The 27189-nt window shown below is 44.2% G+C and overlaps 1 protein-coding gene across 1 annotated transcript in view; it reads right to left on the bottom strand.

Annotated features, from left to right (window-relative positions):
* The window catches only part of si:dkey-237h12.3 (teneurin-3), a 140045-nt gene that overhangs the window by 7050 nt on the left and 105806 nt on the right, over positions 1 to 27189 (bottom strand). Inside the window, exons 19-27 of the mRNA XM_062393972.1 lie at positions 25818 to 25961; positions 17413 to 17662; positions 14761 to 14781; positions 9976 to 10208; positions 7781 to 7935; positions 3610 to 4493; positions 1988 to 2163; positions 1183 to 1418; positions 168 to 464 (exon numbers count right to left, since the gene is read on the bottom strand). Of these exons, the coding sequence (XP_062249956.1) occupies positions 168 to 464; positions 1183 to 1418; positions 1988 to 2163; positions 3610 to 4493; positions 7781 to 7935; positions 9976 to 10208; positions 14761 to 14781; positions 17413 to 17662; positions 25818 to 25961 (2396 nt within the window). The remainder of the gene's footprint in view (positions 1 to 167; positions 465 to 1182; positions 1419 to 1987; positions 2164 to 3609; positions 4494 to 7780; positions 7936 to 9975; positions 10209 to 14760; positions 14782 to 17412; positions 17663 to 25817; positions 25962 to 27189) is intronic.

The following is a 27189-nucleotide window of genomic DNA, read 5'->3' as shown; positions in this document are numbered from 1 at the left end:
AATAAGCAGAATTATACGCATTGGAACTGGTGATTACTTCAAAATAAGTGTCTTCAGGGTGACCTCTGCTACATGTCAGGGTCTTGATTCACCCTGCAGCGATAATGACTTCCCTGCAGGACGATACATCTTCTTTATTGCCTCCTCTGGTCATTTTATTTGCTCACCTGCTCTAGGTAGGTGTAACTCCATATCTTCCCATCAGCAAACACCCTGGAAACCAGTCGGCCCTGGCTGTCGTACTCCAGCTTCTCAGTGGTGGGACCTCTCTGCAGGGCACTGATTTGGCCGCTGCTCGTTCGGCTCACGTTCACCGGCAGGAGCTTGCTGCTGGGCACCCAGAGCACCGGGTGTCCCGCTGTGTCGTATATAATCTTTAAGAGGAACTTCCTGTGGTCGTCGTAAATCTTCTCGGTCCTCAGGGTGCGATCATAGTCGACTGAGAGAATGTTTCGTCCATTCACCTGGGGTTAGGATTTGATATGAGAAGATGTAAGAAAAAAGAAAAAGACAATACTTCTCATAAAACTACTGGTAATAATAACTTAGCTGTTTAAAATAGCACATCTGCACATAAATTGCACAGGAGCTCCATATGAAGAAGACACTCCTGGTTTTGATAACACTGCTCTTTGTCTGCCAGGCTCTTTAATGCACTGATTTTCACTACAGTTGTCACAGAGATTAACACCCCCTTCACGAGGCTCTTTAAACTGAGACACGCTGGCAATTGTTCAGGTGAGCGTAAATCACAACCTCCTAAATTTACTGGAGATGAAAATTACTGTGAGGCAAAGGAATCGCCCAAGTTAAGTTCATAAAGTCGTGTAGGCCATAAATCTAAGAGTCACATTCTGAGGAGAAACAAGAGGAGGTGAACTCGTGTACGGCTCCGGAATATTGATAATGCTCTATATATAGAACTAAATGTTGATGTGCCCCATGAATTTAAATGGTCACAAAGAATTGCAGCTATTCAACAGTGACGCAGCCGTAAATATACTTTGCTAGACACTGATAATCAGTGTGGGAAAACCTGGATCCCCCTCATATTGTCACTGCCATGCTCTGTCCTCCACTGATGCTCAGCAAGGTCACAGCGGGAAACGTCCACTGGTGTTTGGACAGAACGTGGCAAAGATCACTCGAGAGAGAAAAGGGGAAAAACAAAATCCAACGTACCCGGAGCTTGCGTCCAAACACGATAACTTTCCCTCTGGCTTGCTCTTTGCGGAAGCGCCACTCAACCAAGTTCTGCCCACTCTCCCCTGGCAGGCTCATGTTGCGTCTGGCCACAGTCGGGTTGGCGGCACCCGCCAGGATGTGGGGCTCAGTCTGGTAGTGGGTGTCCATCCCGTTGGCATAGGTGATCCTCAACGAGTTGTCGAAGCCGACCTGGTAGCTGCTCCTACACTGATCTGTGAGGAGTGAGCAGGAAGCGTGACTCACAGCAGAGGAGTCGATACAATTACATCCTTAAAAATAAATTACCCAATATATAAAATAAAAATATAAAGATATTTATCTTTAATATAAATTACATACAATAGGAAAATATGTGCAATATATTGTGCATATGAATGTTATTGATATTTAAGTCCCTAAAAACATTGGGCATTTCCCCCCTGAGGCTAATTTGCTGTCAGATGAGGGACAACGGATTCCACCTATAATCTTAAATACTAAGAACTCGGAGCAGACGATTTTCAGATCAGAGGAATGAACGTGAGTGATGCTCTGAAATAACCGGAGCATCTGGCTGTGGCCAAGAGTAGAAACCATTTAGACGCAAGGTTGATACGTCTCCCTGACACCCAAACCCACACGCTGAGAGAGTAATCATTTACACTGTCGTCTGTCAGACCCTCGGAGCTGTAATGATACACGACTTAAGCTTACTCAACATTGCCCCCGTGACCCCCCCGACAGAATGACAAATAACGGCCTCGGAAAATAGCGCGGAGAAGACGAGTGCCATTTCCCTTACCCTGAGCCAGAGTGTAGAAGGCACGGAGGGTGGAGGTGTTGGTGGTGATGCTGATCTCCTCGTCCGACATGGAGCTCTCGATGTCCACCGTCAACGCGCTGTATATGTCCGTGTACAGGTTGTTCACCATGCCGGTGGGGAACGTCACGTTCATGAGCCGTCCCTCACTGTCGTAGCTGTGTGACGGAGAGAACACGGGATGACAAGGCACTCAGTGGTTTCAATTATCTCCTCTTTTGTCCTTGTTGTGTAAGAACTTCACTGTAATTAAAAAGTCACATTCTCTTTCTTCAGAGCGCGAGAAAAATGGATGTCGACTCAAGTCACAATCCAAATATTTGATGGGGGAGAATGACACATCTCCTCAGTGATCATTTTTACGCACACTCACCAACACAGTGTGTAATAAATTTCAATTATTTTGGGATGAATGATGTGTCAGTATAATCTCAACTGAATGCTTTGCTGTTTTGAGTTATAGTGAGCATATCATTCACGGCCTAATGTGACATGACACGGCTCGTTTTGTTCAATTTGACTACTTTTCTAATGTATGTACGCCGACTCATCGCGTCCCACACACTCCCCAACACTTTCAGTGAGACTTACTCGGAAAAAGTTGTAAATGTTGTTGACACCGAGTTATTAAAGTCTTAACTAGGCTATTTTATAGATCTGAGGCACATTTTATAATTAGATTTCAATTACATGTTCACCCTTGAGCAGTTCACAGGTAATTTGGTTCCCAATTATAGAGTAAACCTCAGATATGAAACCAGACACAGGGTCACACACATTTACTCTTTGTGCCTCACGCAGTTAGGTTGCAGCTAAAAATTGAAAAGGAAGATAAAGTCAGACCCAGTTTTTTATTGAGTAACCAGCTCATACAAAAGTTAATTGAATTAATTCCTTAACCGCAGCGTAGTTAACCCTCTGAAAACCGACCTGTGGCTGAGTCCTAACTACTCCATGTTTAAATCAATGTAATATAAAAATAATAAAAGATAAAGCATACATTCGTTTTGCAGCAGCAAAGCCAAAGATCTCAAGCCTCTGCCTCATCACCTTGTTCAGTCGTGACAAATCTCAAATAACTAAAAAGTTTCCACAAATTCCTAAAGGAGTGTTAGGAACTAATTCATTCATGCTTCTATATTTATAATTATTCAGGATCGATATGTTTTGTATGTTTATTTAGCTCAATTTGAAAAAAATGTTTAAATTTAAGACAATTTCAGTTTGTTTATCATCCATTGTGTTTTATTGACTTACACAACTTTTAGCTTAGGTTGAAGAGATTTTTAGAAATAAGAAATGTTTGATGATAAATAATTTCACAGAATGCAGGAAAGTCAATGTCAGGGACGGGTGGTTCATTTCTATTCCACAGCTCAATTAAAACTGCATCGTGATCTGAGAGGAGCCGGCACGGATGCTGCTTTTTTTATCGACTTATACTTAACAATATCTGCCCGAATGCAAAGACGATTTGTTAACATCTTTGCATTAATATGTATGAGGTGTGCTTCACTTGAGCCATGTGTGGGTTTTACCGGATGCAGAGGGCTGAAATGAATCAGAGCCCAGATCATGGTCTTGCCAGTCGCCATCATACTTACTCATAGAACGTCGTCCAGCCAATCTCCGAAGTCTTCGTAGCCAGCAGGCCGTTGTTACCATGGTAGGTGAGAAGAACCAGCTCCTGTCCCTGCGTGGTGAGAGTCTTCAGCCGGCTGTTGGTGCCCATGGAGAGCCAGATCACCTGGTTGTCCGGGGCCACGATACGCACCGGCATGCGGTTGGGATCCCTGCGGATCCTCAGGGTGTTTCCGCTGCTGTCGGTCACAGCCGTGATGTCGTTCTCCGTGCTGTAGCTGAACGTGAACTTCAAGTCCCCGGTGAGCAGGCTGGCCGTGTGCTGGTGGGTGCCGTTGCTGTCGAACGCGTACAGCTCCTGGGCGTCGGGGGAGGCCACCTCGTATGTTCCGGCGCTGGAAGTCAAAGTTGGCCCGTTTCGGCTCACGGCCCGGATGCGGATGTTGCCCAGATCTGCCACGTAAAGCGTTCCATCTGGAGCCGCCACTAAAGAGGACGGGGCATTGAGCCTGGCATCTTTGGCATAGCCGTCCCCTGTCTGGTAGCAGTCGCAGTTGGCATCGTTCTTGCAGTCGCAGTCGGAGAGAACTCCGGCCAAGTGCGTTATCTCGCCATCCACAGAAACCTTCCGGATCCTGCTCATCTTTCTCTCATCTGTCTCGGCTATGTAGATGGCGCCGTGGAAAGATATGGCGATGGAAACCGCTGATTCTAGAGGGGTTAACTGAGCCCTCTGACCGCCGGCCACTCCGCGGTCCAGGCCGGCCAGCGGGCAGTGGACGGGTCGCCCGGCTGCGATGCTCACTTGACCGTTCTCTGTGATGCGCAGCACTATGTTGTTGTCCAGGACGTACAGGGAGTTGTCCATGGGGCTGACGGCCAGGTCGGTGGGCCACTCCAGAATCACCTGAAAAACAGAACATAATCAGATTAATATTTTAACCCCCTACAGGACGAAATTACAGTGTGATTACACAAATCAAATCAAATATGATTGCTCCTTACTCACAGCAATCCAGACCCAGGGTAGATTTAATTAAATATCCCCATATATTCAATATTTTCTCGTTCTTGCTTTTTATGATTAATAAAGTGCAGGAGCACGAGCCCAGTACATGGGGCTGGAATCAATGGCGCACATCTCAATTTACATATTATGTAATCTAGTTGTTGATTAAGCTGGTGTGGGAATCAAACATGCCATATTAGTGACAGTGTAGCCTTTCTACTCCATTATGCACATTTATCAAACCTAGACTGTATAATTTCAACGAGCCAGGAGGGAAAAAAAAGAAATAATAAGTGATGATAGAGCCTGGGGTTTATAAGTTTATCTCTTATCTTAATGGTTTAATCCCTCCTCGCATTGCTCAACTTGTACGAGCACTGATACCAACATTTTAAGCATAATTCTGACCACAGCGAATTGATGAGATGATTCCCGACTCTTAACATTTATATTGCGACTGAGATTTAAAGTATCAGCTCTTCATTCCCCCGTGTGACTGTGCTGTAGCTAGAAAATAACCTTGAGCCTGCACTTCACGCCTTCCTGCACCGTTTGTGCTGCACTAACCGGAGCTGCAACCTGAGAGAGAAACTCCCTGTGGGGGGGGGGGAGTGGCTGAGGTCAATTAAGTGTATTAAAAATAAATCAAGTAAAATATACTTCACACATTAAAAGAAACTAGTGCCGTGACGTTCCTGTTTATAAACAGACTTTGGTGCAGAGTGAAGTTAGAAAACTTTGAGTTAATCCCACCTGGTTTATCTGCAATGAAGATTTCATACCCAATGTTTCTCATGAAATGAAACTGAATTTGCTTCATTACTGTTCACACGTGTGTCTTGTTTATAAGTTTGAATGATTTTCTGATCTTCAAAATAAAAGCTCTGTTATTCCGTTAAATATAAAATTAAGGTTCAACTCGGTCAGACAGTTAACTAACAGTTAATCAACAACTAGCTTCCCGACCCGCACGCCACCGCACTTTCTCGGGCAATTTATCCAGTTTACGAGATATTCGTTCCACGTCCATTTGTGGAATTAGTAGGTTAATGACATTAACCACATCTTGGAAGTGTTTTTGATCTTTTACAGTCTGCTCGTCAGAAAATGTGTCTGTGCATGGAAAGTTTATTTACAGCAGCAGACTGACCTCGACCTCCGAATACACAGCAGTTCGGATTAAAACTGTAAAACTGCTTGTGAACTGTGCTGTTCTCCACAGGGTGATCAATAATAAAACACGGTGCCTTTCAGGCTGCCACCAGTTAAACTGCAGCGAGCCAATTCTCTGGCTCGGATGCCTGAGGATCATACAGTCTTGCCAAAACAATGTCTTTACCGGCTCAAAGCAAATTACTTGGTTAATTTGCAAAAAAGTGACAAGCTTAATCCTTTGTCTTCATGTTCTCCCCCCCCCCCCCGCCTCACGTTCACCACCCACACATGCGACAGAGATTTCTTTCTCCTCTGTTTACCTTGAAAATACTCTCATGTTGCCAAAAACACCCTTTCATTTTCCTTCTAGCTTTTATTGTTTTTATTATTTCAACGTATTCCCATTGTTAACGAACCTTTTAAAAAGGACACGATAACACGTGTGATATCTGCTCGCACTTTGGATGCCGCACTTCTTCCTATCTCCTAAAGTGTTTTGTTTGTGCTCTTTCTCTTTGGAGGCTGATCTGGATTGAAACAGAAAACTAATTAAAATGTAAATTGGATAGTAAAATGGATGGAAAAGCAAACAAACAAAGGAAGAAACAACCACAAAAAAAACAAAAACTCCCACTTATGTAACACGTGTAAGAGGCGGCAGAACCTGATCCTGTGGCAATCTCCTTCTCAGCAGTTCACTCACTTTCAGAGAAAAGGGAAATAGAAGATGCGGCGAAGGCTTCCTGTTTAAAATGATAAAACCCCTTTTTTTTTATTGTCCTTCATTATTCATCTTAAGTAAGTCCTCAAAACTGTGGAACTCCCTTAAAAGAGAAAGGGCTATTACGCACAGGGACCTGCACTCCTCCTCTGAATGACCATTGTGCTGCATAGAGCTACAATCTATTGTGTAACGGCAGGCCGCTGCTTTTATGTCGCCTCATTCCCAGATACTGTAGATGGTAAATTTAGTCGGACAAAGCCGGCCGCCATCAGGAGCCACTGAGGGGAAGGTTTTATGTGCTGCTTCATTATGAGCTGCTTCATTATCATGTGTGGCGTAAGTGTCCTCAATCCTGAATTTCCAGTGGAACACTAAACACTAATTCAGCTCCAGCCACATCACAACAAGGCCCCCAAAACCGAATAATTATTCCTCCCTGCTTATCATCTGCCGTGACCTGAAAACTCATCTCTTCAATAAACACTTGACGTCCCCACTTCCTGCCTGAATCACATCCTCCTCCGAGCAACATCTTTTTATCCCCGCTGTACTTTCCGAGAAAAAATACTTTGCTCCTGTTTAGAGCTGGAGGAGGAGAGAAAAAAGGAAAAATGCAATTTCTTCATCTCTTGTTGTTTTCTCTCCCTATAACAATTCATTCTAAGAATGTTGAGCTTTTTTTCCTTTAATGTCACCGCTATTTTATTCAGGGTAATACCTGTCAGTCAAGTGCCATTTCTTTTCATTTAGCATATTATTCTAAACAGGAAATATTCAGTTGCATAAACAAAAAAAAACTTCCTTGGCCCCGACAGGAAATAACAAGGTGACTTAGTGAAAGAAGACAGAATTTATAATATCCGAATTAAACAAAAAATTGAAGGATCATTTAAAAGATCACATCCTTGAAACACACTAAACAGCCGAGTTCAAACGAATGACACCCTATTCTAATATTATCCTCCTACAGCAGCCGGAAAGATTATTTTTTATTAGTTATTAAAGTAGGGTGACTTATAATAGAAAAAATAATAATAAAACGCCCCCGCGTGTCTTTCTCTCACTCAAAAACCAATTGCTCCTGAAAGATTGTCACTCATGAAAAACAAAAGCATATATTGCATATGAAATATATATGGAGTTATGCAAGGCTGCATATTAATGATGAGTCACGGGTGAGCAAACTGAAGCAGGAGTCAGAGGGGCAGCAAGCGGGGGGGCGGGGGGGCACAGGTTGGTGCTGTGACAGGCTCTGTGGGAGGCCGGGTTCACGGCGCTCTGGTTCGTGTGGGAGGCTCCAGGTCACCTGATTGATGTCCATGCTGTTGTCACAGGTCAGGGGGCGGGCCGACGTCAGGTCGTTGGAGCCGAGGAACGTGGAGAGGATGCCGTTCTGGTCCACCTTCCGGATCGTGGTGCCGTCCACAAAGTAAATCAGACCATTCTTGTCCACGGCGATGCCTGTTGACATCAGGTAAGAGAGGAGGAGGGGGGGGGGAGAACAAAACAAACCATGTGATAACAGGACAACAAGGTGGATACGCTGCTTCTCCGCTTGCATGACTCAGTGGACGGGAACACGACGGATACATGTGTCAAGCTTGCCTTCCCATTATTCAGGTCACTGCAAAAAGCACACCCATCAATATTTCACCGGCTGCTTTTCTGGTTTTAAATAATTTCTCAGGCAGAAGTGGGAAAGGCTGTATTCATACGGCATATACGTATATGCACTTGCCACGTCTCGTAACCCCCCCCCCCCGTGCTCTAAAATAAGGACCTCGTGAGGTGTGTGTGTGGGGGGGGGGGGGGGGGGGGGGGGGCAATGAGCAGTACTGTTTGGGAGATTTTTATCGACAGTGGCAATCATCAACAATCTGCACAGCATTTGAGCATTTGAGGGAATGAATGAGCCGGGGAGCGGAAATGACAGCTCCGGCCAATTTTAGACTGAAAGGGGGTGAGAGACAGTTGCCATGGGGACAAGTGTGGACTAAATTGTCTCGATGATTGAGTGTCTCCGCTCCGAGACGTAAGCTGCATCCGAGCCCGTTTGGATTTACATGCGGGGGGGAGACTATTTGGTCAAACTCCACATTGGTGTTTGACGCAGCGTGGCCCTGGGGTGATTTCTGCAGACTGAGACTCTGATCTCAGGAACATGAACATTTTGCATATTGGGAGGTTATGTTTTTTTTTGGGGGGGGGTGGGTTCGGAGGGGGGATTTTAAATATTCTGAAGTAGCGTTTTACCTCCAGAGTACAATTTATTTTTCATTGGGAGTCTTTAAAAGCGTCTATGGGAAGGTGAGTGGTTTGGTTTGACCTGTGGCCGGGTCTGCTCAAGATTGCTTTCTGCTGAAACATTGACGAGCCCGGGGAGCCCACGGTGAAACCTCGGGAGCCGGCTGTTTGACAGTCTGAGATTCTCAGACAGATGAAAAGTGTCACATTTGAGCAGAGTTCACCAAATGTCTGAGAGGAGGAGGGGGGTTGGGAGGGGGGGGGGGGGGGGGGGGGGGTGAAGCCATCTGCTGTTTCTTCCCTGGCCCGGGCTTCCACCCACTCGATCATTAGAGACGCTCTCCCTCAAGTTGCCTTCACTCAGGGCCCTTATCACCCAGCTGAGGCAGAGCATGAGTTGTTCATTCAGAGCCGGGCGACAACGGGCGCAACACAATTCATCTCGGCCTTTTCATCCAGAAGAATTGGGGAAAAGTGGGCAATCTGAGCACAAATGACACATGTACTATTTGAATGTGGACAACAGGTTGTGTGCGTCGCGGGGAACTGACATGTGCAGTGCTGGTATTATTGACACTCACAAAAGATGTTTGAGACGAAAAATATCTTCATTTTCCAGGATTAAATGCAGAATAAGTTCAGTTAATTAAGCTGGAGGAGCTCCTTTGAGAGGCAGCAGCTCTGCACGGACTTAATTGCATCGCCCCAAGGAAGCTGTGTTTGTCGGTACAGGTTTGTTTGTTTGATTGTCAGCAGGATTCAACAAAAATGGCTTCACGGATTTCCACGCAACTTTGTGGACGGATGGAACACGGGCCAAGAAAGAAAACATTAGGTTTTTTGTGTCACTTTTTTCAACATTGCTTTTCACAGGAGTGTGATTGGGGAACCTTCACCAATTTTAACATGGAATAATCAATGGCTATTATAAAGAAAAAAACTATTTTAGAGACTTAAATCCATGATATGAGATGAAATTCTGGATCCAGCAGACTTAACTGAGGTTTCAAAGGGGAACTGTTGAGGTGTGTGTTGTACTGGGTGCCATTGTAATTCATAAAAGCATTGATTTGAATTCTTAGATTATAGTCCTGCTTAGTTTTTAACTTAAAAATGAACACAACCAAAATATGTATCTGAAAATCTGTCGGCTCAGAGTTGGCACAGACGCCAGTGTCCACATAAATTGAGAACAATTCATCGCCCCCCCCCCCCCCTTCCATTCAGTACGACATCATCACCAGTTTTAAACGATACCTTTGGGTCCAGTGAGCGACGCCTCTGGAGCTTTGCCTCCGTCGCCGCAGTGGTTCTCGTCGAAGGGCAGGCAGTGCTCCCCGGTTCCGGCCACCACCTCTGCGTTCGCCTGCAGATCCTTGGTCCCCGTCAAGGTCTTCGGTCGGTAGATCCTCCGGGAGTTTGTGTCCGACACGTACAGCTGGCCGGTTACTGGGTGAGTTGCCAGGTAATACCGGTGCGCTGGGTTGTTGCTGCAGTCGAGACAACACCTCAGTTATATATTGTCGTTGCAAACAGGGAGTTGTTTTTTTTTTTTGCTTTAAATGTCATCACAGTGCGGCCGAGCTGCTAATACACCTCTGAATGTGACCTAATGCAATAATCTCTGAAAAATACCTGCAAAAACTGTGAATGCCAACGAACCCCTAATGAAATTTAGCCCAGTTTCTCCCTCTGAATAAAACATTTAGTCAAGAATATATCCAAGAGTAGACTCCATAATATTTCTCCAGAGAGTTAACGTTCTTTTCAGTATAAATTTAAACTGAATACAGAACACATCTTTTTTTTTAAAGGAAATACTCTCGGAACATTCAAGGGAACGTGGAGAGTTGTGTTTTAATACTGACCAATAGCAAGTTGTGCATTCTTTTAATAGTAATGAAATGAGAAAACCTTCTTCAGGCTCACTTGTTTGATTTAATTGCTTTTAAAGAGTTGACAGTTAGTAAACAACAAGGGTTCATTTTCTCTGTATTTAAGCCGAAATTAGACATGTCATTCTCCAAGACACACAGCGTACATGGCTGTTTAAGTGTAACTTGTTTTTCTTTCCAGTCCAATTGCAGCTTAATTTAATCTTATAATCATCTCAATTAATGTTGTGAATGTGGATAATGAACTGAAGAAGGTGATGAGATGTTTTCACCGTGACAATATCTGACAGAGACAGACAAACACCTGCACAAGTAATGAAAACTGCCACGTGGAAGTTTCTGCTTCAGCCTCCAGGTCCACAAACACATCCAAACACACACAAACACACACTCTCTCTTGTCTTTAAGTAGTTGTGGGCACACACGCTGACATGATGCATTACCAAGCCCTCCTTACCCTAACCGTAACAAAAGTTTCTGCAGGTTTCAACAGGTTCAATTTAAGATCTTTATAAAACCACAAGACAAGTTTGACAGATGAAGGAACATCAGTGTCCAAGAATAACTTTAACGTCCCCAGAATAGAGAATAACCCTCGGAACACATGGAAATATTTCAAACCTTGCATGCCACCAAACTATTCCCTTTCTTTAACAATAATAATAATAATAATTAAATGGAAATTAACATAATATAACCCTCCATAACATATTTGAGAATAGTTAGTTTTACCACGCCCATGGAAACCCTGTTAACCACCATCACCAAATGTCCGACCCCTGCCCTTTCCGTAACCCTAGCCTAAACTTAATCCTAAAACAAACACTTTGCCCTCATGCAGCCTTTTGAAGTTGTGAGGACAACCTCAAAATGACCTCACAATGTCAAAATGTCCCCTTAACATGTCAATTTCACCAAAAGTCAAAATGTCCTTACAAACCGGTGCTTTTGAACCAAAATTGGTCCTCACAACTATAGAACGACTTACACAAACACACACACACACAAACACACACACACACACACACACAATCAAGGTAAAAACAATAAGCAGATATTTTGGTCGTGAGACACTGGAGAATTCCCACAGCGGGAGAGAAAGGGCAAAGCCTTTGAGAGCGGATAAGAAGCAGACAGAAGGTTGAAAAGATGGAAGTCAGACAGAATTTAACAGGATACCAGTACAGTGGGGGGTTCCAGTTTGCAAAGCACAAATGACAACTTGTGTGCCAGATCATTTTATTTGGTATCACTCCCCTGCGGGGAGAAGCCTTTAGAAGTTTCAGAAACGACCGGCTCATGTTCACAAAGTGCAACAACTAATGACACTGCATCTGCTGCTGCTTATTTGCATTTATTTTGCCCCGTCTCATAATGAATCCAACTCATTTTTGAATCAGAACTAATGTGTCTTAAGATTGAGAATCAAAACATTTTTTCGGCACATGATTGACTGATACTTAGATTTGAAGGAAGTCAATTAAATGATAATTTTCCATGTCGGTCTCTTTTAAGCAAATTTAAACAAACCGTTGACAAACCGTTGAATTAACCTTTTGTGTTCAGGCAGCGTTGATGCATGGGAGATGCTCACGTGTCATTAAAGAGCTCAAAACAGAGGCCGTTAATATGAAAAACATCTTTCTTTACGGAGCAGTCGTAAACACACGGCGTCTCTGCTTGTACTCCAGCTTAATGGAACCCCGAGTCAATACTGGTTGGCTTAGAAGTGGGATAATGTGACGGCAAAATAAATGTGGCAATGAAACATCTTTGTGAAATGATGAAGATGGAGTCGTAAAACCTGACAGCCTTTATGAGTCAAAGTAAAATGAACCAAACTGGGTGGATGCAAGTTCCTAGAAAGAAATTCACAGAGACGCACACAAGTAACTCTCTCTTTTACAGTCGACGTGCCGGTGGGTGGACGCTATAAATGAAACACCTGTACGACTTTATGTTCGGTCTTATAAAACAGTCCAGCAATAAATAAAAACCTTCGTGAAGCTTCTGATGTTAAACAAGTTTTACGGTTTTACTTTATGGTGTAATATCTAATATTTTGTTTACCTCTTGGGTTAAAAAAAAAGAACCCCTCAGACAGTAGCCATAAAAAAAGTCCAACGTGCAGGTAACCTCAAGCCTCCGATGATCCAGAATCCAGAAAGTCTCATATCAACCTGTGCTTTAATATTTCCACACACTTCTTTATTGTCCTTGTTTGAACTCCCTCTTCAGGACACATTTTTAAAAGTTTGTTTTCATGGGACTCGAGGTCTAACTTCATCCTCAATCTTTCTCTTTGGTCTCTGATCTGGCTCTGATCATTTTCGACAGTTCTATTACCTCCGCTGAGGAGTTCCACACTCGGGCTACTGGACGGATGACCACAGCCGTTGGTGGAAGGATGTGGTACGAGTCAGGAAATAATACAACTTGAGGATCAGGGGGCGGATCCAGACTTCTCCACTTTATTTAAACTTGAAAGAGGACGTCTTGTCAACATTTAGTTAATTCAGGGCACATTTATGTGTGGTCAATTTGGTGCAAATCCAAATTAACAACTTGGATCTAGAGAATTTGAATGTGGCTTCATAAGGGAGGAAGGTGCTCTCTGAGCGTAATATCTTATTTTGACTCTTTTCTAATCCACAACATTTTTATATCTCTCCACCGTAATGTTCTGGGATATTAAAACAGTTATTGTTTCCAATTGTTTTCCTTCAATTCAAAGTTTTAGCTTGTAAAACACCTTGTAACTGTTTTAAAAGGTGCCGTATGAATAAATCTTACTACTATCATAATCGTTATTATTCACTGGCTTTCTGTAGACGCTCATAATTAGCATAATACCTTATTGCTATGGCCCACACAGCCAGGACTGGGATGTAATCTGAATCCAATCACTTTATATAACTAGAAAACAACAAAAAACAAACAGAACATCTCTGAACAACTTTGTGAATAGTTTGTGTGCATCCCGGGAGGAGAGGAACATTCCAGTCTTTTTTCTAAATGTGTGTGTTTCATGGCTGCAGTTCGTTTCCTTTGGCTTCAACCAAAGAGAAAACAAACAAACAGAAAGATCAGTCGTATCCTTTGAGCTCTAGTCAATGTAAGATATAAAAAATAAATAATAAATAGGTCACATGGTGTGAAAGTGATCTGGACCGTTGTGGTCAACTATCCTGCAGCTGCGGACGCCCACAGATCTTTGGAGGAAAATAAACACAAAGTTTATGCGAGTGACTGATGACAAATCATGTTTCAGTGCTCTGCGGGGGGGGGGGGGGGGGCTTTTATTCTCTCTGAGGGTCAATTAAGCTCACAAAGCTTACAAGAAAATCCTGTGATCCAGGCACTAATCAAAACTATACTGCACCTGCAGCTAGAATAGAATGAAGGAGAGACAATGGACTCTGTGGTGGAGGGGGAGGGGGGGGCGTGGTGATGGTGGGTGGGTGGGTAAAGTGCTGTTGCAAACAAATCAGGCCAATTGGTGTTGATTCTAAATTCACCCAACAGGAACACGCAGCACATCATTTCACTGTCACACCGGAGACGTTACCTCGACGGGCGGCTTAATAAAGTTATTCCAGTTCGCTCTGCGGAGCACCTCTGGCACTGCCGGTCAAGTTAATCACGGGACGACCTAATTGCCACCGATCTGCAGCGTCACTCGGTTCGATGCCGTTGTCTTAATCATGAATACAAAGCAGTTGTGTAATCCCCCCGCGGATAGCAGCATCTGCCGAACCGCCATTACCGGAAATGTAATTATAAGCTTCACAATGGCACTGTTAATTGCAGCACTGTTGTACTGGACTGCATTATAATGTATACATATATGCTGATTGTATACATTTACATTAACACCCTGCTGGAAGGTTACTGCTCAATTCTTTTTTTATAATCTGTTCCAGGGGCCCAGCGTATGTCGTGGCCGTGTCGTTGATAATCACATCGCACAAATCTGAAAGATGTAATCAACCAATAATTGTGTGTGTTATAATAACACTTGCTAATCAGTGGTGCTTAAGGTTAACGCAAAAGAGAGAGTTACTTGTATATACATGGAACAGATGATGGAGGTGATGATAACGGGAGAGCGACAGGAAAAAACATGCACTCAGGTTGAGACACCTACCTGTGTCTAAAGTCTTTATTTCTACGACAGGGAAGAGGACGAGCAGGAAAAGAGGAGAAGAATCAGGACAATGAAATTCATCAATCTCAAAGGGGATACTTTGACTTTTCTTATTTTCAGTGTTATTTGTCCGCCAGACGGCATTCTTGTAGAAATTACTTGTCACAAAGGCCAAAAAAAAAGCAGCGAGCGACAACTCAGGCACGGTTTTAGCTCCTTTCCGTAGAAGACAGTCGCCGGTATAATCCCACAAGCTAGAGGGAAACTCGTCCCTGAGGTAGAGCAGCAGTTTACTTGAGCAGCGTGAGAGTGTGTGTGTTAAACACAAACTTCCTAATCAGCCGACCAGGACTTCACAGAAAGTCTGTGCGATGTTTAATTGAGCCAGCGAGTGGGCGTGTTGATGATATAACTTCTCAAGCGTGTTTTATCGAGGCGCCACTCCTCCTCTAAATTGAAATAATTCCAGTAGATGAGAAGAATCTGCGGTTATGTTCAGACCCGATTCTCTGAGCGCTGCCCAGGCTTCATCCATAAAAACGAATAAATCAATCGATGTGTTTCGTTGCCTCTAACTCTCCTTATCAGTCTGCATCACATCAGAGTTCTAGAATCAGATTCCAGTGACTCTGCTGGCTGACGCATCGTCTTAATGGCGCCGTGTCTCACTCCCTCGCTCGTACTGGTTCCCGTTGTCAGGGAACAAACATGTAAATGAGAACATTAAAACGCTGCGTATGTGTGAGCACAGAGTGAAGAAGACGAGCAAAGAGATAAAGGTCTGAGAGCGAGTGACACTAAGCAGAATCAGAATGCGACGCGGCGATGTCATGAATATGCTGATTGGCCCATTGCAGTTCCACAACCGTGCAGCCGCCGCCATGTCCTCCATTTTGCACAACGACCCTTAACGGTCCGGCCAAATTTTCCGGGGGGGTTGCTACCTAGTCCTGCTCCTAACAAGTGTCTGCTGAGAAAAATACAAACTGCCGAAAAGTCCGAAAGTCAAAACATCCCTTTGAGAGCAAACCCAGCCACTGGAGAAATCACAGTCGTTCTGCAGAAAGTGGAGAAGTGGGACAGTGGCCGAGAGTTAAGACCACAGGGAGGGAAACTGGTGCTTCTATCTACATAAAGCCTCATCCTGCATTACCACTGCTGTTCTCCATTCAACCGCTCATATTGAAATATTGATTGCTGTAGCAACTAATGCCGACTTTACACTCAGAGCTGTTGAAAGGGATTAAGGGAATCCCATATGATGTGTTTAGGCTCTTGCACGGCCACGATGCATCATAAATGCCAACAGCTTTGGTTTCAGATACTAATATCGAAAAAGAAAACAAGCAAATACTCTGCAAACGATGAAGATACAGTGCGTTTTGCACAGAAAGGGACTCTTCTCCTACTCTAACGGTTTAAATCTTTGCCGCAGCCGTCACCTGGGTTGAATTCAAACTACCCTCACTGTGTCTTTTGTGTCGGAGTGAATTTAACTTGGCTTCTTCACGGAAGTGGTTTGTGTTTCTCTCCTGTTTGCTCGGAGACACAAACCATTTCTGAAACCATTATTTATCCTGTAAAGTGTTGCTGAGCATGCACGCTCCTTAGCCCCGGCCTCATCCCGCTCCCCATTCATAGTGTTGTACCCCCCCCCACGAGAAACTGCCCTGTAGTGGCGGATCAATGTGCAGGTGCGTCAGCAGGTTACTGAGCTAGAAAGGATTTCTTTTCATAACCTTTTTGCCTTGTCCACACTAATGCAGATATTTAGCAGAACAAACTTTTTCCTTTGTGTTTGGGGGGGGGGGGGGGGGGGGGGCTCTCGTTCACAAGCAGGGCGATACGGGGGGGGGGGGGGGGGGGTTACGTTTCTGTGTCCTCGTCTGGAAGGAGATATTTTGTCAAATCAGGTATTATTCGTCAAACCTGAGGGAAACTAGCTGCAGTCGTGAAGACAAGGCCTCATAATCCTATCGCTGACTCACACACCGCTCGATGTGCAGCGAGCTGCTCGCACCGCTGTGACCCCGCCTCCCCCCGAGCCACTCTTCATATGTTTGTCATTTACGCGTCTCGAGCAGGACGATCGCCCAATGTACGTTTAATCAACACCTGCTACTCTGAAATAAGCCAACTGGCCGAATCAGAGTCACTGCAGAGAGAAGCCAACTCGGCATGAGGGCGTAAATCATCCCAATTACACGCTGAAGACAGGATGTCTTTCCTAATTATGGAGATGGATGGGGGAAGGATTTCAGATTTCTATGGGCAGTGGAGAGACGTGTGTGAGTGGAGGTCTGTCCACCGTGACGTTTCAAGTTTCCCTCTCCACACCGAGCACCCGATGTAGAAAAGTTTATTTTCTGTTTTTGTCAAAGTTAACATTTGTCGCTGAAATACTGAAATACAAGTAAGTATAAAAAAAAAAACATAGAAAAACATAAATTCAGAATAATGCTAATTCTCTTTTGCATTAAACCTCTTTCCTTCAACTTAACACTACACAAACTGTAGATAATTTAACACAAATTTCAAGGTTAATTCTTAAATAAATAAAACTTTTAACAGTTTAGATACATTTAACAAAACAATAACCTATAAAACTAATCCATCTAAAAAGTAAACCCCTACCAAGGGCCTGGTTCTTACCGGAGCTCCATGATACTCGTGACGTTGCCCGACGGGTAGATTCGGCGGATGTAGTTGAAGTCGCCGACGTACAGGCTCCCGTCGATGCCCCACGCCAGAGCCACCGGCGCCAGCAGCTTGTTGCCCTGGGCCTGTCCGTTACAGCTGGGGCACGAGATGCTGCGGCGCCGCCCGTTCCCCATGACGGTGGAGATCACAGGCGGCTGCAGGGAGATGAACTGGTTCTCCCCGCTGCCTTTGTACAGAATACCTGGGGAGACGAGAGGGCAGAGCTGAGGACACGGCGTGTTTGTGTCACCGCGAGCACATAATGGACTCGTTTCTTATCCTTTGCCTAAACAGAGAGTCTCTTGAGATGCAGCCTTTATATGACACATCCGGCTTAAATGGGAACAGTCCATTTGCAACAGGCTGATATGGAACATGTTAAAGGAAGGGGTCCACACTTTTGAGTGGGTTCATTCAATATGTGGTTGGGATGAAAATAAACTGCACAGGTAAGACTTTCTTAATGATACAGATGAAGTGATATCCAGCTTCAGCCAAAGAGCAATATATATATATGTATATTTATATATGTATGTCTTAACTAATTCATGTTTATTAACCCTTAAATGTTGTATTGCAAAGAATCAGGTGAGAAAATCAATACCACTCAAATATCTGTGTTTTAAAAATGGAACTGGAGCCAGGAGGTAAATATCTTAACAAAGGGAAAAAAGTTAGTTTGACTCTATCCAAGGTTCAAAAAGACGCTTTGCTGAATTGCATCTTGTTTAATTCACACACAACCAAATATAAACACGACGTGTTAATGTTTTTGACATTTCTTTGTTGATGCTTGACTGTTCTATCTGTGTCCCGACTCCAGCTCCATTCTAAACACTTACAACTGAAGTATTGTGACGAGAGAGGACAAAACATGACATGGGGGAAGCTATGCCTTATTCAATTAATTACACTTATTTAACCTTTGAATTTAAGAGAGAGAAATTACAAAAAATATATTTAGTTCAGCTGAAAAAATTCTCATAAACGTGGTGAAAGAAAAATACACTTAAGGACATAATAGATGTATATCCAATGACTTGTTACTGTGGTTACTGTGGTCCTTGCTCTAACTAAAAAGTTTTTAATTAGGACAAAAATTAATGACAAATGCGGTTTGTTTATTACACAATTTTAGGGTGTTTAATTATACACTACTTTAATAAGTGTTTGCTTAATTAACACTCAAAGATAAGGCAGCGATCAGATTCAGATAGTGCAGAGCGGTCGACAGCACACAAGGAAACACGTTATTATAAAAACCACTTCTCCCTCAGAGCTCGAACATATTGGATCTAAAATAATCTTTCTCCTCGACAGATGGACTGATTTCCCCAGGTCCGAGAAGAGGTGGAGAGCACCACCCGGGCCAGTGTACCTCCTCTTATAATGGTGCGAACATTTCACTGTGGACTCACTGGATCTTTCTTTCTTTTCTTTAGGTGGGATGGTGTGGAGTGGGGGGGAGGGGGGGGGGTGGCGCTTACACTCTTCAAAGGGGGAAAACACATCAAACGGAAAGACGTGCACGCTAGAAGCTGTTAATTATTCACATCAAGTAACTTGTTTGACTTCACACTGCCTCTGTCCTAATTAGCGGATCTATGACACCACTGAATGGACACATAATGTCGCTCTCCCACGGCGTCACACTAATAATGCCCCCCCCCCCCCCCCCCCCCCACACACACCCTGATTAGTTCCTCTCATTGATTTAATTGATTGAAGGGCAAATTCGAATGGAGGCCCGGTCTGACCAATCCGTCTTTTGGTATTCCAGAGCGTTGCACCCCCGAGCCTCTAACAAAGACAAATAGGTCTGGGGGACAGCTTTATGCGTGACGCCATCAAATGTGCGACCTTGGGACTTTAATTGAAATGTGATCCATGTGTCTGCTCAGTGAATGAAACGCACGGTGCGATGGAAACTCTCGGCTGAGCAGAGAAAAACATGGCGACAAATGACAAACAGCGTGACTAGAATTTCACGTGGGATGTTTGTGTAATAGCTTTTTAACATTCACCCCAGGAAAAAAAAAGACAAAAGATGTTTCTAATATCCAGAAGCCTAATGCGGTATGTATGACATGGATCAGTTGTAGCAGTGAAGCCGTCGAGGAAAAGGTTTGGCCGGCGTTCAGCACAGAGGAGGAAGAAGGGAAAAGAAAAAACAAATTCTGAGGTCATTTTGGCAAACTGCCGCGGTCTGTTCTGTTTACACTTCCATCACGGTTTACTGTACACAAGTCTTACTGTAGGCTATTAGACAACATAATGGAATAGATTAAATACACCAATCAATCACCGGCTGCCCCCCCACGACCAGTCCCCACATGGACGCTGAACTCTTTCACTTGGATTTCCTCACAAACACACACAACCGCTGCCACTCTTCTGGGGAGCAGCTGTGAAGTGAGGGAGCAGATTAAGGTTCAGTCTTCTCCCCTCAAGGACACATGGTCATGACACATTACTGCTGATGATTGTTGCGAGGATCGAGCTCGTGACGTCTCAGCTGGAGAGCCGCGCTGATGGGAATTCGGTTTCCTCGCTCTCCGGCGCCGCGGGCCGAGGGACGAGGGACTCAGACGGTGGCCGCACCAAAAATGGCTTCAGAGTCTTTAAAAGTTATTTATACATATTTTATGAATTCACCGCGCTCTGCTCTGAGTTCTCATGGAATCCTTAAAGCCGCAAACAAAAAAGAAACTAAATAGAATTTATTCGATCTGGCAAAGTCGTGTTGTTTTTCTTTCCTTCCCCCGGTTAAAACAAGCTTTCAACAGATTCAACAGAGGAGACTTCAAGTCAAAGTGCGGCAGCTGAATGGATTAACAATTAGAGACGTGGCTGCCTATTGATTAGTCAATGACTATGTGTGGAGGCGTGTTTTGACTTTCGGAGAGAAATGGAAAAATAATAATGAAATCAAATCACTGTTTTGCTTGGCACACGCAGAGAAAGAGCTTTTTAGAAAGTCTGAGAATCGGTTGTCTCTCGCTCTCACTCTAAAGATGACTCCGATACTGATTCATCCAGCAATTACACCGCCTGTAATGTAATGTCAGCTCACGTCATCTGCAGCAAACAGCCACACACACTTTGACTCTGGCAGCAGTGGGAGATTTGCCAAATAGTAATGGAAAGAGAACGAAAAACAAAACATAAATGTGTATTAGAAAGAAACGAAAGTGACTGCGGAGCAAACCTGAAGGCAAATGTCTACCAGAGAAAAACAAAGCTGAAAATAGAAACGCATGTACGGGCACATTGGAGCCGAGTGGAACAAGCTGTTGCTCCAGAATATTCACCCACCTGCCTCCCGTTAATAGAACTCATTACACGACCAGCAAGGCCCTCGCTCTACGTCCTTTAAATAAGCAGATTCACTCACTGATGACTGTTTGTTCAATTGATTCCACTTTTACAGAAGCATGACAGAAGGCAGAGATTTTTCTTTGATAAGAGGCTAATTTGAGTCGTGTAGTGAAAATACTTTAATACCGACTTAAACGCGGCTCTATAGGTGATTAATGGTTCAAATGCAAGGCCGAGCCTCAATACCTGGTAAAAAAAAAGAGAAAGAGGAGAAGTCGCAGCGCCCCGAGCAATGTCACCTTGGTGCCACGTGGAGAGCACAGAGACCGGTAGGGGAGGAGCCGCAGTGTCTTAATTGCTCCGTCCTTCTTTGGTCTCTGTGTCACTGTGTCTTTCTAAAGATACCACCCGTGTTCCCGATGATTCACAGCGATAAAGGCCAGAAGTGGAAAGATCTCTCAGGGCCTCTGATGCTGTACGAGTATAAGCTCCCTCCGAGATACTGAGTTCCAGAACTCTGCCTGTGTCCACTAACAAACAGTTATGTTCCCCGAGATAGTTTCCCTACAGTTTGAGGGGGAAGCCATATCTGCTCGTTACGAGGAAACGGAGGGGGGGGGGGCAGGAGGACATGACTGAGGCACAGACACCGGCAATTTGCCTTATCTAGTTTGACAGGCTCTGGAGTGGAGGCAGAGAGAGGCAGAGAGAGAGAGCGAAAGAGAGAGAGAGAGAGGCTCGGGTCTTTGGCCACAAGCCATGAGAGGAAAAAAAAAAGTCCTCAGATGTTGGGAGCAATGTGAAAATGAAGCAGGAGTCACAACAAAGAGCGATAGCGAAACGTCTGGAGCTGAAGTTCTGTGCGGCCGCAGAGGACCACCACTTGTTAACATGTTGGGTGAAGACATTAGTCAAGGTTTACAGCATTAAAGAATCGATACGGGGGGGGGCAATGAAGGCAAACAGTGATATTTGGATTCATCGTCACGCCGGCTGAGGATATCGAACTGCATCCGTTGCCCGAAAACCCACACGGGCCATAAATCACACGTGTCAAAAAGTGGCCGGATGCGAGACTGAATAATTCAGTTTGGAACGAGAAAAATGCAAGAAGATAAAACTAGATGCCGAGTCCCGACCTCTGTGATAAAAATGAGTATGTGTGAGGGGAATGACAGACAGGATTATAGATGGAGATATGATACTTGGATGTGGATACTGTAAAAACTAGAATACAACAAATTTTCTACCAAAACCATTTAACAGACGTATGGCAGGAACACACTGATCCAGGCAGAAGATGAACAACGTGACAGAGAAGTGGAGAAATATTTAAACGTGGCTCCAAAATGGCTTTTCTTATGTGATGAAAAAAAGACCGGGGACAACTTTGTCAGTGTCACAAAATGTAGGATGACAAACTAACACTGTGTGGTGACGTGTGAGTCAGTGGGCGTTATCACACAGTCGTCGTAGATCAAAGTTGATGTCGTAGCCGTGTTCATTAGATCCATGTCGCACAGCTGCTGAAGTCTCAGAGTCTGTAGGCGCCTTTGGAGAGCTTACTGTCTTTCAGTCCAGCTAATAGGATTGCAGCATGAAACCCTTTTGGCAAATTGATTAAGCTCCTGTCAGACGTGGCTAAATGAGACAAACACAAGTTTGCTCAACTAATTTTAAATTCTTTTTTTCCCCATTAAATTTTCAAGTTTGTAATTTATTTTTGGGGCAGTGCTTGAAGAGGACGAGTGGAAGGTGTAAAACCGCCTTGGGGGGGGGGGGGGGGCGGGCACAGCCGTTAACTCCGCAGGAAAAAACTCGACACCATCTGGTTGATGTTTTATTTCTGTCAGCACTGGTTCCACGTAAACGTGTGAACCGGCACATGACGGTTTCTCCTGCGCACCAACGAACAATTTTCGGATAAATCCACACACGGCGTAGCTCAGTCTAATAAAGGATGCAACACACATTAGCATATCACACAGGCTGCACCTATCTGTTGAACGCAAAGAAAATGCTTCTCACAACTGCAGCTCCGACTGTGATGCTGCCACAATGAACTCTTTGGATTCGGGGTGTGCTACACTTGGAGACAGGTGGGATGAAGCACAGTGCACCAGCAGCAGTCGGGCTCGAGGCACATTTCCGTGTTCTCTTTCGCACACTTCACAAACTTCACGTCCTGGATGGCTTGACAGATTGGGTTCGGCGATGGGCCCCTTCTGTACGTCTGTTCTTTTAATGTTCAACAAAGAAGCAGGACAGAGGAGCATCAAAGCAAAGGAAGAAGACTCTGTTTGAGGGAGCTGGCTCTCTGACAGGTTTTCCACAACCACGTCCAACAGAACACTCTTTGTACCATCCCCAAGATGCACAAGGACCTAATATACATCCAGAATAGATGGACTACAGTAACTGTGGAAACCCGATGAGCCTTGTAGAATAAATAGCAGTGCCCTTGCCAATGTGTAGATGTGCAAGTAAGATGCTAGAAAACACTACACTCAACATCTCTTTTTCAACAAAACAGGCTTCTCTGGTTGCCAAAATATCTCGTAACACAAATGACCTCGGAGGTTTATTCAAAGCTCCACAGACCAGGCCAAGAAAGACTCAGTGGCCAGTGCCAGATTTATACTCTGAGCCAGGCGGTTGCAGAGGGCACGAGACGAGGCTCCAGAACTCATGTTAACGTCTTCATATCATACATGGAACCCGTCACCGGGGCTCTGTCAGGGGCCACAAAGATTAAGATTACTTGCTTCGGTTCCCTATTTCTTCTCCCGTGTGCTTTGAAGAACACGTTATACGTCTTATTCAATATATCAGCACCGTGGACACGTATGGGCAACGAGCTGGAGTCTTTTTTCATGCACAATTAGCCGCACAAACACTTTGATAGTGTGCTGTTAAACCAGCAAACCTCATTACCTTCTTCAACCTCCCCGGACCGACTGGCGGCGCCTCAGATACTGCAACCTAATCACATACATGCTTTTTATTATGATAGTTTGTGTCATTTAGGAACCGAGTCGTTGCAGAACTCTCAAATGAGGTTTAATTGAATTGTTAGTAATACATCAGTCACACTGAATATAAATGCAACAATGACAGAGTTAAGCTGGTGAACGCTTTTGCAGTGAGGCAGCCTCACGGCGTCTTGCACTAAAAGTGTTGATAGCCGCTGAGGGCCGATTGTGTTGCCTGATAAAAAACTCACCTACTGCTAAATTTGGACGCTTTTGCTGCCTCTTCAGAAATCAACTTTATTCTAACTACTGCAAAACACTGCAGAGGGAAGTGATTCAGAGAAAACCTGTGAGGTGGAACCTGCGACCTCTGAATGAGTAGGTGAAGGTAGGTGTACAATAAATCTCTGACTTGTACAAGCTGGCAAAAGGCAAACCGGTCATGCTAGAAGATGTTTTTGCATATTGAGTCACATTCCGTCCTCTTATACACGACATTAAGAAATATTTCATCTCAATAGTAGACTCACTTTTAAATGAAAAACATTATCTGCATCCGGATGATGGAGTTTTCTTTATCTTTAACACAAAGTCCTCTGAAAACTCATTTTTGACTTGACAGCCGCTCAAAGTCAGAGAGACACTGCAAAGATTATTGTTATTTCAAGTCATTCACAGTTCAATCTACATGTTAAATGTGCAATGTTATATTTCACAATGCCCGAGTTGACCCACACACTCAAAAGCACTGGATCTGTTTTGGATGTCTAGAAACAAAAGTCTGAGAAAGGATGAATGGATTGATCAACACATTACATCAGCTTTAATATTTCACATTTTCTCTTCCTTATTGATACAAATAATGTTGAATGAGAAGAACTGAAGGAACACATGACTGTAAGACACAATAAGCTGGCTAGAACTAAACCCACCTACCTACCTACAAACCTATAGCTACCCTCCAACTTACCTATAACAACCAACCTACATAACTTACCTTCCTACCTACCCTCAAACCTACCTACCTATTAACAAGCCTATAGCTACCATCCAACTTACCTATAACAACCAACCTACATAACTTACCTTCCTACCTGCCAACAAACCTACCTACCTATAGCCACTAGCCTCCTACTATCCATCCATCCACTATAATTGTTGGGTACTACTGATTTAAATCACCCCCAAAAAAACGAGTACACAACAAAGAAGTAAACATGCAAGAGAAACCAACCGAGCATCCAGTCAAGAAGTCCGATCTGACAGCGTAAGACTCAGGACTCTGCTGAGGGCCATGACTGGAACCTCCACTATCTCCCAGAGGAAAGGGACACAAATTGCGTTGGACAACTGGAACAACAGTTGTGAGCTGGAGTGGGTTTCATGTCAAAACAGCGGCCTGGCAAACTGACAACGCACACCACCCTGAGGCCTACTTCCTGTAATTGCGGTCACATTACTGCCTGCGCAGTTAAAAACACGGCTCTGAATTCTCTGGATTATAGTGTGTGACCTCCCGGTGCTGCAACTCAGCAGTGACTCTGTGATGTATGTATATCTGATGGTTTCATTATGCACGTTTCACTTTCTCTCGCTGCTGCACCGGCACGACAAAGACGCCGACTCTTGTCCGTTTATTGTACTTGGCGATTAAAGCGATCCTGGTTGATGACAGAGCAAGAAATTTAATTTGCTTTATTGAATTAATGCAAGAATTAAAACATGACGCCTGTTCATCAAAAGCCCTGAGCCTTCATGAGCAGCCAACAGGCCGTCGTCCTGGAATAGCTGAGCCGTGTGGAATCCGTGGCGAGCCTTGCACCCCCGATGACTCGCTCGCTGATTTATTCGATCATTACTGTGAATGATCAGCCCTTCAGAACTCTCCTCTATTATCTCCAGATGGGACGACGAACCGTAATTCATTTTGATTCACATATTTATCGAGGGTGATTCCGGGTGAAGACTGCCTTCCTGTAACCCTAAGAGTCCAACTACCCCCCCCCCCCCCCCCCCCCAGCACGCACACGTTCACACCCACGTATGCCCAAAGGAGCATTCTCTTACCGTTCTGAATGTCCAGTACGTGGTGTTTGTCCAACATCCAGCCCCCCATGTTGGCAGCGTCCAGCTCAAAGCCTTGCAGCATGGCCGTCCTCTTCTCCCAGAGCACCACATCAAGGCAGGACTCGTACTCGTATCCCACCGACACTGAAAGTAACGACAGCAGAGGCCCGTGGTGAGCGAGGTGGCGACCTCCTTACCCGACACTCACAGCAGCAATGAGGCCTGCGCTCCATAACACATTCAGCACACGTTCTCGCTGTTTTCTGTATCCGCTGCTCCGGCGCTCTCATTGACTCGGTAATTTCCTCCAGCTGGGATGATTTTAGCAGACCTGTGGGGGTTTCTGTGTTTCACCTGCACAGTTTGTATTTTATGGGCTCTCCTCTCATTTGTCTGTTTTATATTGTGCGAAAAGCAAAATCAAGCGCAACTGCGGAACAGTGTGTAAAGTGGCATGAATTATTTAGACAATAAAAGGCTCGGATGGAGCACATTATCGTGAATATCATAAATGCTGGGATACGACCACAGCCGTAGGTCGTGAATGAATCCTGTTGACTGTCGGGGGTCGTGAAGTTTTTCTTCTGTAAAATCTCAAACACACATCGTGCTTTACAAAAATCCCACAGCTGTTTTGGGGGGGGGGGGGGGTGGATTAATAAGGTGATAAAATGCGCTTGTAGTTTTGCATAAACAGGAAAATATGATCCATGACTGGTGCATCTGGATCACAGCGTGGTGGCTGGTTGCTGTAAAGGTCGCGAACCCTGCCTCCTCCATGTTAGTGAAGGGGACAGGGACCAAACTAAATATCCACACTGCAAGTCAGAGATGTCTTCTGTGTATTTAAGAGGTTCTTATTACACTGATTTGTGTCCAAGTTGTTATTATTTCTGATAAATTTGGTAACTAACTAGTGTTATGTGAATAGCTATTGGTTGTGTGTGCGTATATTGACTCTGGCTCTGATGGCGGTGTTAATATCTGGATAGTGGGAGGAAGTAGAGAAGCATCATCCATCTATATATACAGTCTATGATATAATCCCTAAAGCAGTGTGATACTTGAGATGACACTTATTGTTATATAAGTATTATATAAGATATTCTCTATGATCAGATCAAAGGGTTCTGCTGTTATTTGTCACTATACCGACTCCTTGCAGGACATTTTTTCACACTCCTGCCTCATAGGCCATTTTTTATTCAGTGCACTGAAACTAAAATATCATATATGCAAAACAAAGAAGTCAGCAAAAGACCAGTGGCCTTAAAAAAATTTGGCGCTGGGGGATTTCAGGATTTCAGACAACTCTGTTAATATTGTACATGGTAATAAAAAAATTAAAAAAAGTCCCTGACTGAAAAATCCA

The sequence above is a fragment of the Platichthys flesus genome, chromosome 8 (genome assembly GCF_949316205.1).
Source record: "Platichthys flesus chromosome 8, fPlaFle2.1, whole genome shotgun sequence".
In the NCBI taxonomy this organism is placed as follows: domain Eukaryota; kingdom Metazoa; phylum Chordata; class Actinopteri; order Pleuronectiformes; family Pleuronectidae; genus Platichthys; species Platichthys flesus.
Note: the sequence above shows the minus strand (reverse complement) of the source record. Positions and strands in the feature narration are given on the sequence as shown.